We start from the raw sequence: 14,709 nt of genomic DNA, 5'->3' as shown, positions 1-14,709 counted from the left end.
GATTTATAAGTCATATATTGCTTTAAAAAGGGTGAAAATTAACTTTTATGTGGCTGTTTAAAGTATTCAATCTGTAGAAAACATGTTAACAAAATACAACAGGATTTTTGAACCTTGCCTGGCCAGATTTCTGTTTTGAAAATGCAAGCGAACGTATTCAGTCAGAAAAGACCCCATTGCATATTCAAACATTCATGCTCTTGTTTTATTATTGAACTATAGAGGTTTAAAGGGATATCCATGTGTTGAATCTTTAACCCTATCCATCGGTTGTTTCTTCCCTACCCTTAATATATTCACACAGAATATTCAGTGGATCATTTATAGGATTTGTGCAAAGAGGTTATTATTTTAGAACAGCTTCAGTGTCCTTGCTTCAAATATAACCCCTCCTGGGTACTGACTAACTTTGCTTCTCTAAATGATTAATCCACTGAGGGCTCGTCTTGCGGCTCTGTTACCCCCAGCGGACCCTTTCAGTTATTTTGGAAACTCTCATCTCCCCTCGGTCCTCTCACAAGCGACGTGTTGACTCTCCCCTCTCGCAGCGGTCAGCCACTTGTGACGGACGGCTTATTGATCCGAGGATCTGGACATTCCTTGCCTGTCTGTGGAACAAGAAGCTTTGTTTGAGCAAATCAGGTTTTCCTGAGAAGACAAGAGGCAGGGAAACAAAGATCCTGCGAGTTTAGACGACCCGAAGAATGGTGAGAAGCTCAGATTGGCATCAGGTCTTCTGGGTGCTGCAGGATCTGACTCCTCCTTGAGATTACATTTTGATCTTAAATTCAGCAGGAAAAGATGGAGCAGGATTTGGAGTTTTGAAGAGGAAGTATGAACACCGTAAGGAAAAACAAAAATCCATGGAAGCTTTATGAGACAGAAGTGGCACACAGCAGGATTTGGTGAGTTTTTTCTTTGGCTTATTTTTATTGAAATGATGTTAGAAAATATATCTAATCACGGTTTATTTGATGTCTATAACCTGTAACCGCACACACACGCCTGTTTGACTTATTTGTATTTGAAATGTAGGCTGTACATGATTATATTCCACAATAATATCATACAATTTATGTCCTTAATCGTAATCGGACACCAGTCTAAACTTTCTCACATTTTATCATTTGAAAACGATCAGTGAAATGCTAGCTTCAATTTTCCACCCTTTATCCATCCACCCACATCTCCATCCTTTCATAACATTAAAATACGTTACGTGAAGTCTTCTATAAAGTTGGACATTTCCATTTTTCTGTTGCAGATTCTCTTATCTTCTCCACTCAGACACAGATTTATCTCCCCTCTTCACCAACTCTTTCAGCCTTTAACACTGCTTTCAGCAAACTTAATTCACTTTTATTACTTAATTGTTTTGCGGCCCCATTAGCATTAGTGAGAAAGAAGTGTGTATGGTGGAAAGGACCACTCATGCATGTCCTGATAGACGTGCAAAAAAGCCTCACAATGCTTAAAGTCGTCTCCCGAGCAACCGGCCCACACAGGATCTGCTGGGGAAGAACACTTTGATCTTTTGCATTTGAAACACATCTCCCCAAAGCTGATTACTCCAGATTTGGCAACATTAACCAAGTGCACTCACCCAATATTTAATTCACACATGTCTTTACTCATTGCAGGGTTCAGTTTAATGTGGTTTATATAAGACTTTAGAATGTGATGAGAAATTGTTTTTTGATTAGCAGTGTGTTGTTCCAGTGCTGCCACATGGGAGTGCAGCATTCATTTGAGAGCTAGCCTCAGACCAGATGTCAGTGAATGCATTTAGTTACAGTAACAAGCAGTCAAACGTACTCACAAGAACTCTCTAAGATGACAAATTGTCCAAGATGATCAAGCTTTGGATTCAGTCCTACAGCTACAACGTCTTTACTTTGACTAATTCTTACATCCTGCACGTGTTTTACCAACTTTTACACCCGCACACACATGAAGGTAAAAGAAGTGTTCAGATTTAACTGAAGTAGAAAAGAAAATGTCCTTCATTTTGTTGAAAAATACTTATTTCCTGTATACTTATGTCCTGTCTTAAAGTAAATGTACTCAGCATGAGATATGTGTCCCATCTAAAAATAATGTATATTATATTAGTGAACTATAATTGAGTAAATGTAATCAGTTACTTTCCATCACTGATAAGAAAAAAATATCCAGACAAATAATATTGTACCTTCAAATGATCCATTTTGCCGCAGTGATCCAGCCTGTGGAGTGAGTCCAGCAGAGAAACTGACCCCCGAGCACCTGCAGCTGCTGAGAAATGCATTTACCCGTCAACAAAATGGAGGACAGATACATGAAGACAGGCCGAAAGTACAGAGTGTGAGGAACAGAGGAGGAAATGAAAAGAGGGGAATGAAGTTAGAAGAGTTTCAGGAGGTTATGAGGTCTGTGGTGGGTCCAGATGTTGAGGACACATGGGTCGAGAGGTTCTTCAGCGAGGTATAAAAATCTCTGATTAAAAAAGACATGCAAATCATTTAGGATGACTTCCAGGAGATAATGCAGGTCTAACTGTTTCATACCCAGGTAGATATCAGCTGTACGGGGCAGGTGAGGTGGCAGCAGCTCTGTTCCTACCTGCTGCTGGAGTTCACTGAGAGGGAGCGAGCCTCCATCCCCAGAGCCGCTCTGCTGGACTCCCAGTCGCTGATCAGACACTGCTCCCACAACAAGGTACAAATCCCCCGGCTGCTGATACCTGGTGAAAAGAGGAGAGAAGGTGCACATTTGTACCGCGCTTCAGTATTTAACAATTACACCGGATGGCCAGATGGGGGCGCCACAATTCAGGTCACGTTAGTTTTAAAAGACAAACAGATATAGAGAAAATGTTGATGCAAAGTTTTAAAAAAATCTCCTTTTACTTTTATGAAATGATCTAGCTGTAGTTCTTGGTTCCTGACATAACGCTCAATAAAAGTGAAAAGGGTTTCTCAAATAAGGGAAGACAATACCTATAGCTTCAAAATGTGGATGTTTCACATTTTGAAAGGCCCCTACAAAAAACATGCAACTTAACTGTTTACTTTCTAACTGTGTTCTTCTTTAAAAAGGAAAACACTGGACTACTACATATATCTGACGAAGGTGTGTTACTAGATATGTTGCCGATCTTTATAACAAGTAATGCATATCCTTTATTAAACTATCGAGCACTGCATAAGAAATAGTCGGTTGTTAGCAAAAGCATCAGCCAGCCGTTTGTCTGTCAGCTTAAGGAGGTCTTGTGAATTGTTTTATATACTCATTTTGCCAGATGAGATACTTGACTGGCCTATAACAAGTAATTAATATTGGTGTATAAGTACACACACATTGAGTGAGTAAGAGTGCAACGAAGGCAGAAGCATCTTAATTCATAACGCACCAAAAGTTGCAGCATCTGTGTGGGAGTTTAGGAGCTACTTTTCCCTATATTCTTCATTTTTTAAAATAAAAGTAACACTTAATTCCTCTGCAGCGGGAGCCAACAGTGCGCTTAGTTGCCGTCTCCCACCCTCCTCCCCTGCGCTACATTAGTGTCAGTAAAGGAGGTCAGATCAGTGTCTGGAGCAGCAGCCTACACATCCTCAAGACGCTCGGGGTGAGAGACATACTTCAGAACGTTAAAACAACAGCATGCAGATACAACACACTCACACTGCTCCTATATCTTCACTCCAGCTGGCAGGAGACCCTACAGAGGAAGTGGCCAGCACGAGGCGATTCAGAGGCTGGACCTCTGATGCCGTCTATATGGGAAACGTACACAAGGTTGCCATAGCTACTGACTGCAGGGACTTGCACTTTATAAATGTCTCCACTGGAAATGTGTTTCAGGACGCCCACCTTTTTGGTATACTTGATATTTAACAACTCAACTAATCTAAAACAATCTTAATTTGTAAGTGTTAACTCTTTGTCTCATCTTAAGGGTTTCGGAGTGTCCCCACGGCTCTTTGTTACTGGCAGGATGCTCAGGTAGGACCACTCGTTAATGGGATGAATTCCCTCTAAAATCATAAACTCATTACTTGAACCCGTGTTGCTTTCCCCTACCAGTCTCCAGAGCAACCCTCTTTGCTGCTCATGGGGGATGAAAAAGGAGGCGTCCACCTCCTGTGGTTCCTGAATCCATCCAAAGGTCTCTTCAAGAGTCCGTCCAAGGCAGAGAGCGGCCCACAGAGGATCTTCTTCCCAGTAAGAAGGGCCCTGTGAACAGTATAGCAGAAAGCAACGACAAACACTTGTTGATTGCACTCCCAATTTTACAAACAACACTGACAAAATGTCCCTTTTGGCGACACTTATGGGGATATGTGATAACTGCAGGTGTGTTTTTCTTTGGATTGCATGTTTCATTGTCTGAAAACATAGATTTAATCTTTGTTTTCCGGCCAAATTAACAGAAAACGTTACGCCTTTGTGCACAATTGCATTAATTCTGCTTAATTTGAGGTACTTACTCACTGCTGGGTGATGGAATACACGTCACTCACTGAACACTGCTTGTCCTTTTGGTACACCAGAGACTTTTCATCAGTGGTCCATAGGGTCAATCACCATTATTTATGCATCCTTTCAGCAAAGACAGAGACTTTAGCATCTATTTTATCCATCTTGACAACAGGACCTCAGTGAGCACAGCAGCATGGTGTCATACCGTCACATCCCCAACGTCCACCAGGAGCCGATCACCAGAGTGATGTTTGAGCCCGGCACCAACGTCATCATGACATCATCAGAGAGTGACAACACCTCTGTGGTTTTTATAAACGTGACACTGACGCAGGAGCCTTACATCTGGAAAGTTAAGCAGGTAACTGCCATGTGGTTTTCATGATTCGATGTTGGATAAAAGGTTATTATGTGTCATTTATTCCCATTAGTTAATATCAATACGTATCATACCTCATGTCCTTCCTATAAATGCTCACAAATTAACATTTAAATGGTAATTAAAAACAAAAATCCCTAAATATTGTACTTAGAGCTTATTATTGTGCTCTTTTGATACATAGAAGTAGGTTTTTTTTGCATCTGAAGTTCATTTCTAGAGTAGTAAGAGGAAATAATGTGAAGAGCCAAAAGGGAGTGTAATGATTTTTGTTGTTATCCACTTTTGAGGTCGTTTGGAGGTCACAGTACTCCGGTGTGGGTGACCCTGACCTCACTGTGGGGGTTGAGTATGACTTTCACTCCATTAAAACTGTTCATAAATCAATGAATGTCCTCAAAGTATTATTTAGTTCTTGCTTGGGTTGAGTCCTGCCCGGCACACAGAGGCAGTGACTGTGGAAGAAAGAAGTAACGCTGGCGCACACAACGTTATTAAACTGGGTGGGGAAGCTTCCTGTTATTCACAATGGTTTTTTTTATAAGCACACTTATGTTATTCTCCAATTAAGTGTCTGGACATTTTAACAATGAAATCTCCTCAGTTTTATTTTGTATTCAACCCCCAGTATTATAAGTAATGGGAATAGTTTAGCCTACTGTCTAAATTGCATCTGAACAAAGCAACACATCATCTCTGTCTTTCTGTCTCGTTTCAGGGCGCTAAATGCTTCGACTACGATGCGTCTCTGCAGCTGATGGTGACCGGAGGTTGCGATCGAGCGGTCAGACTGTGGACTCGTTTCATCACCTCGCGTCCTGTAGCCGCGCTGTTCGGTCACCGCACCGCTGTGCTGGATGTCGCAATCTACCAACCTGTTGGGCAGATCCTCAGCTACTCCAGAGATGCTGTGAGTTCTGCTAGATGTCAGATTTTCCCGGCCAAGTTAATTGACAATAATATTAGTCACATTTAAATGTCACTTTTTTTACTACGAATTTTGGCAAATTCCATGGAGGTGGGGAAAGAATCTGAGAGTAAGAATGTGAAGAAAAGTGTATTATTCAAGAGTCATTGTATTATTTACACTCTATTATCGTATTGGTGCAATTAAAATGATACATATATGGTAGTTTCTGTCTGTAAAACCGGTCATTTGCATACATTTGTCATTAAACATTCATTTAAAATAGAAAACTGGCCTTAAAAGTATTTTAAAAAACACTTATTTAGCTTTTTTTAAAGATCTTTTCACTTAATTTTCTAGATTTGTTCCTTTCTCAGGAGCTGAGGGTTTGGGACATTTCCAGCCATCACTGTCTGAAGAGCGTCGTCCTGCAGTTCCCCTGCCAGCAGCCGGGTCGAATCCCCGAACACGGGAACTTCCCCTTCCTGTTGCTGAGCCCCCCTCTCACTGAGCAGCCTCTTTTACTGGTGGCATGCAAAGATAACCTAGCTGTGCTCAGTCTGTCTAACACAAGGAGAGGAGGGGGCGGGTGGTTGACAGATGAAGGAAGGGAACCTGGACTAAACTTTAGTAGTGGTCCCGCCCTCTCCTGTGCTGTGTACAACCCCGCTTTGAGACAGGTGGCGACGGGACATGAAGACTCATCCGTGTCTCTGTGGGACGTGGAGACGGGGAGGAGGCGGCTTCAGATCCTAAACGCTCACGGAGAAGAGGAGATCACCTGCATGGCACTAGACTCCTCCCACAGAAGACTGATCACTGGGGCGCGCAATGGCACTATTAAGGTCATCAATCAACACCGCTTTTGACTATTAGTTTGTGCACCAATACTCTGAATTTGGAACAATAAATCGGTAAAGTGATGACTAAAAGAAATGGGATTTTTAAAATAGTTAAGAAAATACGAGTTGGGTAAAAACAAGTGATGTTACACTGTCATCTTTATACTAACGTCACCTTTATAGTAGCAGAAAGCTTACGTTAGGCTACAAACCAATAACAGGACGATCTGTAAAGCCCACTGAGACAAGAATTTGAGATATATTGGGATATATAAATATAATTTGATTGGATTTTCGGATTTGATGACGATCACATGACTTCCTGTCACCTGTGCTAAGCTAAAGGCGGCTAATGTGCAGCATGATGACGATTATTAGTCTCATTTAGCCACCTGAGGGCGACCGACAACTTTAAGAGGCGTAGGAGCTTTACTCATTACTGACGGGTAGGTCTCATAAGCTTATGTTCACAACCCAACAAATGTTGTGACGAGGGAACAGGAAGTGCGAACGCTAAATGATTTCCAGGTTCAGGAGTCATTCTTGTCGGTGCACCAAGAGTATCCGTACATATTTTATTCCATGTTTATAAGAGCATAAAAGGAGTTTGATAATGTTTGATAATCACTTCCCCTGCAGGTGTGGAACTTACTTAACGGCCTCAACCTGCACAAATTGGAGCCCGTCGACACCTCCGAAGTCACCGGGTTGACCTGTCTCCATGACAACCAGCTGCTGGCAGTGGGATGGAGCCGGCGGGTCGCTCAGTACGACATCGCAGCTGCAAAGGTAAAAAACAAAACAAAAAACAAGATGATTTGAATTCGATAATCAACCACATTTTTAACCAGAGTGATTTTCCGCCACGGTGTTCCCCTGCAGTGTCTGATTGACATTAATGAAAGACAATATGGAAAGAATACTCAATATATCTAGAGATATTACAGGAGTCTGGGAATATCATACTGTTTCCTAGCACTCTTCTTCCTTCTGTTTTTTTTTGGCCCATTGCTGAAAGGTGGCTTGGATTTCAAAAGTATAGTAAGTGGGTTTTGGACTTAATACTAGACACAAACTAAATAAAATGTAGACATTCTTACATTTCTATCATGCATATCTGCCGGGTTTCTTCAGGGGATTTTGCTCTTCTTTGCACCGCCTAGTGAAGCAGTGGATCCCACTGCTTAAAATCCATTAGAAAAGCAGCACATATTACCTAATAACCGAAACGCTTGACTAAATCAGGATGTCTTATCCCTCACACTTACGCTCCACCACAAGCTCTTCCCCAGATGTTGGAGGATGAATCCCACACAAACAGCTGTCACCATAGGGACTAATCTGGTGGAGTCTTAAAACACTGTTTGGGCTTAAGTTGTTTAAATCAGCACAAGAGTAGAAGTAGTGTTTTGGATAAACAGACCTCTTGTATCCTTTTTTGGATGTACAAATGTCTGAAACACCACATGCTGATCCCCTGGATTCAAGAATTAAAGTATAAGCATTGCCAGTGCCAGTATAAACACACACGTATGGACTGAAATGTTTTTAAGAAAGTCTGAATGTGCGTACTTTAGCACCTCAAATTCTTGTGTTACATTTCACCTCTAAACCTTTCATCAACATCTGCTCTGTCTGCGGTTAGATCCATCCCTTAAAAACAGTAGTAACATTCATTGCTTGTGCTTTTCCAGCAAATTCTCCGTGCTGTTTTTTCCCCACTCCCTCATAATGTTTCGCTTTGCACAGCTCCATGTTTCAGCGAATGAAGTAAATTACCCTGCATGCACCTGGGGAGATTAAAGACATGTGTGCCATGCGAGACTTCTGCAGCTGCGTTCCTCTGAAGCCCACAACGCTGAGCCTCCAGATTCACTTTTGAAGAGCTGACCTCACTGTAGCCAAGAGGTGTAAACAAAATCAGTAAACCAGAGAGCGAAATGGAGCCGCTTTCCACGAGGCAACACAAACAATTAGATGTTGTTTCAGACCGTTTGTGAACTGTCACACAGTGGGAAGCCATGTGCAAAGAGTTTCACAATCAAGGCAACAAGTTCAAGCACACAGTGAAAGCCTGAAGACAACGTTGTTCTTTTCTGGGAAACTTTTATATTTTAGCAAAAAAACAAACTCAAACTGAAAACTGCACACAAATGAAACAGCAGTGCATCCATGACCACATTATATTCAAATCTGGGGTTGGCAGGTGTTTTGTGGGCATCATTGGGCAAAAGATCCATCATACTTCAGCCTATAATTCAATTCAACTGAGAGAACATTGGATTTTTGCTCTTAATCTTGCCTCAGTTAAATCTTTTGATTGAAAACCAATCAAATCAATCAAGAAAAAGGCTCTTCTACACATGCATGTCCCTTCAGATTAGGAATAGGCTGATAGAACATGAAGATCCTGCAGTAAAATGAGCTATTCCACCATAGGAAAACATCTGCCTACATTGCATAGCAAACCAAAAAGGGATGACAGACTTATCAAACAGAGAGTCTGTTTAGCCATATGCTAACCGTAGCTGCTTAGCTGGTGTGTAATATGAACCTGTCTATGTTTACCTCACATATAGGATTTGTATGTGAAAGCAGACATGTCTTGGAAGTCCAGCGGTGTCCACAAATCTGACATCCTGGCTGTGTGTCAGTGCTCTGCTCTGGGGGTCATCGCCACAGGAAGCTATGATGGAGACGTCATTATCTGGAGGCTGGAGACACAGGGACCAGTGCTTCACCTGCAGAGAACCACACAGGCAGGGTGAGAAAACACAACTGTGATGTAAAGATAGCAAAAGAGTAGTCACTGGTGGAACGTAACAGGTTACAATCACCTAAGGACTGCCTGTAAACACATGTTTGAGGTGCTTCTACTTTGCATTGTATGTCACCGTATACTCCCTTCTTCCCTGCAGGTCAGAGGGAATGATTGTGCTGCTTATAGTACGCTTATGATATAAAATGCATTGGAAATGATTAAACCAGTGGCTTCAAACATCTGTGACCCCTTACATAGAGGTCTAGTTGGGGCTCTTATCACATTCAAGACGTAGTATTTTGCAATATCCACCATATAAATGAAAGATCAGGAGAAAAAGCCAAACTGAGAAAACAAATCATGCAGCAGACTTTTGTTTTTCTGCTTCTTTCCTAACAGATTAATCTCACTGCTTTTTGTAAAAAGCTCTTTGTCATCAGTGGTCGACCTCCATTGTTGTGGCCTTTTTGTTTATTCCTCCACTTATATCTAGAGCGGGGCCCCCTGTGGACGGCCTGCTGTTCCTGCAGCACCGAGCTGGCAACAGAAAATTGAGAAACAGAGGCGTCCTGGTGTCATCGCAGGCCGGCTGTCTCTGCTTCTGGAGCATCACCGGACAGACACACACCTATGGTGAGTGGGGAAGACTGAGGTATGATGAAACTAGATGCAAAAGGTTTGACTGAAATTCACACAGCAGGACGAAGGTTGATGCACCAAAGCAATTGACAAGCAGCTGTCAGTTTGAATGCTCCTCCAGGAAGATGGATTTACAAACAGACAGAGCAGTGACAGTCAGGCTGAACTGTGGCCGGCCGCCTCTACCATTCCTTTCCAGCCCACAACTATTTCTCTTTCCAGGTCCCATCTGTGTTTAGTGGCCGGGGATTCATGCACTGTGAGCGCTGCATGTGTGTACGAGCTGGCATGGGTGTGAGCCAGTGTGTGTGTGTATGTGTGTGTGGGTCTCCAGAGAGGATTTTGAGAGCGTGACATAATTGGGAGATGTGTGACATAACATTCAAGGGTAGTAATTTGTCTCAGAAGTATATTTGTCATTGAAGTCAAGACAGTATTATTGTCCAAACTGAAAACCCCTGAGTGTTTGCAGTCCACATATTGGTATATGTTCACAATAAGCATTGTTTTATTCTACTGTACCGTATTTCGTTTTACATTTTAGACATAAATAATGAAACTTTTCCTGCATTTTTACCTGCACCATTGGGCAACTTTATTTCACTTTTACGTCTTAAATGTTTTGCTTGTTGCTCTGCTGAAGAATCCAGGGACTTCTCATGGCCAACATCTACGCTGTAACCATTGTTCACATGACAAAAAAGCCTTTGAAGCTTGAATCTTGTATTTCTAAAACTGGCACAAATCTGAGCAGCTAGATTTACTTGCATGCAACGTCCTCCCTGTAGACGTTCAAGAACAAAAACAACAGCAGACTGTAGTCAGAACCATTTAGACTAACATTGTGCAATTCATTTTGTTACCTTCTGATTTCAGGCCAGTTTTACGCTCCAGAGCAGCCTGGTGAGCGTGTGCTGAGCCTGAGCTCGGATCAGCCTCAAAACACCATCCTGGTCTCTGGAGATACAACGGGCTGGCTTCAGATCTGGGACATCAGTGACTATGGACTGGACATCCAACATGATGTGAATGTAAGCTGGAGTCAATCAAATAAAAAGTGTGTGTGTGGTGTATCCTCTTTACCCGAGGTGTTCTCTTTCTACGCAGCCAGTGTGTGAGCGGCCTCCTCTGCTGCAGCGCTGGAGAGCTCATGAGAGAGCGTTAGTGAGCATGGATGTCCTCGAGGTGACCGGCAGGTTGTTCGTCCTCACAGCCTCAGCTGACGGCTCTGCTGGACTGTGGACAAAGGAGGGAGATCATGTGGGTTTCTTCGGACAGGAAGTGATTTGGAATATCTCTGACCCAGAGACTTATCAAAGGTGAGGCTAATGAACTTGTTATAGCTCAAGAGTACATGTGGAATAATGCGATAATTACCAAATCATGTTTAAATCTGTTATTGGCAGGTGTTTTTTGGATATCATTGGGGAAAGGTTCCATAATAATATTTGAGCATAAAATACATGGGGTCTGAGAGGAGACTGGATTTCTGCAGCTCATCTTGCCTCTGTTTACAGCTTTTGAAAATCTAGCCTGTGATGGAAAACCAATCACACTTAAGAGACCAAGCTTTCCATTGGCTCTTCTTCACATGCAGATGCAAGTGCACATCATTCCAAATAAGGAAAAGCATACAAGAAAATCCTGCAGCAAAAACAACTTCGATATTGGCGATTGTTGCTAATAGTTTAGCCATCTGCTAACCGTAGCGGCTGAGCTTCAGTCTTAACGCTTCCATGTTTGAGGAAATGAATGCTAAAAATACAAGGATAAAATGACTCGGCATGTTGCCTGTGAAGCATATTGAATCATACAGTCCACATTTTGAAGCTTGTAAACATGGCAGCCTTTATTGGATTGTATTATAACATTTCCCCAAGTGGAGTCTACAGGAGAGTCCAAAAAAGTAATGATGTAAACACTGAATGGTTAGTTTAAAATCTAATATAGACGGGATATGTCATGGGTGAGTGCTTCCTCCAAAAGTAAGTTGCCTTGTAGTTTCCACAGAAGTCTTTAATAGGAACTCCACTTTGGTTAAAGGTCATAAACTCTGGTTTGGCCCCGGCCCTCTGCTGTGTGCTTGAATGTATTTCTGTCACATCTTGGGTAAAATGAAGTATAAAGAAAAGAACTGTCTGGAATAACTTGAATAAAGAAGATGAAAGCAATGCACCAAAGTGAAAGGCTGAGTCAGCACATTATATAGCGCACTTATATACATTTTGTGGTTTGGGGTCTAAAAAGGCAATTATGTCGTCTGCATTAGCGTCCCTGCACTACACTCTTCTTACTCTGCCTCGGTGGCTTCTTATTGGTTCACCACCCAAAGAGCACTAGAAAACATTTCAATGCCTCGGCTGCAGCTCTTCCACAAATGTTTTATAACTCTACCACCTATTTTTATAACGCATCAAATAAATCCACATTTGCATAATTGCACGAGAGGTTTTCTCCAACCGAGAGGCTGCAGGACTTGTTTTGCCACAAAAGTCTCAAACCTTCAGAGGTTTTTTTTAAACTGCTAATCAGAGTAATCTGTTGAAATTACCATCAAGTCGGGTTCTATTTACACGGAAAAGAAGTCCTACAATGCACACACACAGAAGGAGTTACAGAGTAACCAAGTGCAGGCCAGTTTAAACACAGAGATGGAAAACAGCAACAGTTCTGGTTTAAATCAGATCACTTCAACACTCATCCAGGTATCACAGAAAAATATTATCCAGCACTGATCCAGTGTAGTTCAGTGACATGAACTAAATTGGGAAACCTGTGCAATCTAAAGTAAACAGCTGTCTGTTTACAAGTCAAAAAGTGCTACCTTTTTATTGACATTCATAGAAAGGCTCAAAGGAAACTGACAGAAGACACAGAGGACAGTACTGAGAGGGACGAAATGGGGATCAAAGGTGAAGTACCTGGACACGCCTTCAGGGATCAAGCATCACAGGAGGAATGCTGCTCTCAAGGTAATCTATTGGTGCTAACAGATGTTTAGAAATGCTGCACAGACACACACACACACACGTCCTTTCCCTGACCCAAGCAACATCCAGTCCCATTTGGCACTGCACTGGAAATACACCTTCCCAGTAATTACCACTATTGCTAGAATCCCTCTACAAGTAAAGCATTTTAAATACACAGGTCGGGATGGCCTCCCAAGCTAATTAAACCTGATACTGTGATTATTTCATGACAAATTTCTCCACGTTATGGAGAGAAAAGTCAGAGCATTCCTCACATTCTCCTCCTCTGAAGTCTGGAGCTCAGTTCGGGAACATGTGGGCAATGTTCGGCTCCAGAGACCCAAGCCAGATCATTTTAAAAAATAATGACGTGCATGCATGCTCAAGGTTCATATGTGTGTGTTTGTGCAAAACATTTCCTACATTTTCCCTTCACTGTCTCTCCATTACTCAGAAGTTGCCAAAATAAGCGATTAGCTGTGCTTTCTGTGCAACCACACCCAGGCAAAAACGGTTACGCACACACAGGAGGACACACTAATACACACACACACACACATTTACTAATGTTGTCTCCTGTAATCCACTTTAGCTTCACTGACCAGCCTGGCAGAGAATGACCGCAAGCCACCTCAGCAACCCATGGTAACCTGCAAACACACAATCAGCAGCCGATGAGTGTAAACACTTGTCCTTCCCATCTCAACGGCCCTCTTTCCTTCGACCCACCAATGCATCCAACCATCAAATGTGTGTGTCAGTATCTGTGCAATGACTTCTGACACGTGGTAGCTTCGTGTCACAAGAGGAAACGAGACAGATCACTGCTAATTGGCTGTTTTCGTCCCCAAGTGACGGATTCACAGACACAGGGTCATTGTTCTTCCCTACTCAATACATGTTCTAATGGACTGCAAAAAGAAATCATCTATAATTAAGATTGTATTGCACTGCTCTTGTCTGAATTCATCCAAATCAATTAAACAGTTTGACATTTTGCAAAAAGTGATATCTGCTTTCTTGCTTCTTCAATCAGACGATTTATTCCTTGCTTATGTTTGTACGTTAAATATGAAGCTAGTCTGCAGCCAAATAGCTTAGCTTATAGCAAAAGGACCAGAAACAGCTTAGAAAAAGTTAAAGCATTCTCAAAGTCCACTCATTAACACATTAAATGTTGTTTGTTTAATCCATTAAATAAAACAAAGTGTTTAAACTGCAATTTATGGTTTTAAGAGGGGTTAAGTGCCAGACTACTGTATGCAGACGACTGTATTTATTGTCTAGTCATCACTACAAAATTGCTAGGCTAACAGCCCTTGAGGTGATGGTTAGTAGATGTTGATACCTTAGGATAGAGCCAGGCTGGCTGTTTCGCTTAGATTCCAGTTTTTATGCAAAGATAAGCATACTTTCTAGCTTCAAAATGAACAGTAAGACCATTTTATTGGGACTTGAAGTGCTTGCTCTCAGTCTCCATAGTCTCTCTTTGAGTTTCAAAACGCCCTTCTCCTCATGACTGTTCTAGTACTGTATACGTAAATACTCTAAAATTGGAGTCATAATTGTATAGGTTTGTGGACATTCAGTACCAGCCAGGATAAAAAATACTGGTCCGCCCAGTATAATATATAGCGACTATAAACGTCTCGATCAATTCTGGAGGAATGTGAGGGCGCAGCTCCACCTCCTCTCGTCCCAGCTGTGGCTGAAGCGCTCCATGCTCAGGCTAAAGTTGTCCAGAACAT

At 42.0% G+C, this 14,709-nt stretch overlaps 1 protein-coding gene across 6 annotated transcripts; it reads left to right on the top strand.

The window, feature by feature from the left end:
• Positions 1-484: 484 nt before the first annotated feature.
• LOC134870368 (WD repeat-containing protein 49) lies at positions 485-14,066 on the top strand. Of its 6 annotated transcripts, none has more exons than XM_063892512.1 (18): positions 490-707; positions 796-905; positions 2,217-2,463; positions 2,551-2,814; positions 3,485-3,607; positions 3,688-3,859; positions 3,938-3,984; positions 4,066-4,203; positions 4,634-4,822; positions 5,559-5,750; positions 6,125-6,592; positions 7,229-7,378; positions 9,169-9,353; positions 9,844-9,983; positions 10,866-11,020; positions 11,097-11,308; positions 12,834-12,961; positions 13,554-14,064. In XM_063892512.1, the coding sequence occupies exons 2-18, from the start codon at positions 835-837 to the stop codon at positions 13,637-13,639; spliced, it is 2,967 nt and encodes a 988-aa protein (XP_063748582.1). In that variant the 5' UTR covers positions 490-707; positions 796-834; the 3' UTR covers positions 13,640-14,064. The 6 variants fall into 6 exon arrangements, with proteins under 6 accessions (XP_063748585.1, XP_063748583.1, XP_063748582.1 ...); XM_063892511.1 differs by having other exon boundaries at positions 793-905; XM_063892513.1 differs by having other exon boundaries at positions 489-905; positions 9,244-9,353; positions 13,554-14,066.
• The last annotated feature ends 643 nt before the right edge of the window (positions 14,067-14,709 follow it).

This window comes from Eleginops maclovinus, chromosome 10 (genome assembly GCF_036324505.1).
Source record: "Eleginops maclovinus isolate JMC-PN-2008 ecotype Puerto Natales chromosome 10, JC_Emac_rtc_rv5, whole genome shotgun sequence".
Taxonomy (NCBI): Eukaryota; Metazoa; Chordata; class Actinopteri; order Perciformes; family Eleginopidae; genus Eleginops; species Eleginops maclovinus.
Note: the sequence above shows the minus strand (reverse complement) of the source record. Positions and strands in the feature narration are given on the sequence as shown.

Bases quoted from the DNA above. Each gene is read 5' to 3' on its own strand.
- LOC134870368 (XM_063892512.1), top strand. From the start codon at position 835: ATGAACACCGTAAGGAAAAACAAAAATCCATGGAAGCTTTATGAGACA. The intron at 906-2,216 runs GTGAGTTTTTTC...ATTTTGCCGCAG, and splicing joins GTGGCACACAGCAGGATTTG to TGATCCAGCCTGTGGAGTGA. The intron at 9,984-10,865 runs GTGAGTGGGGAA...TTCTGATTTCAG, and splicing joins CGGACAGACACACACCTATG to GCCAGTTTTACGCTCCAGAG.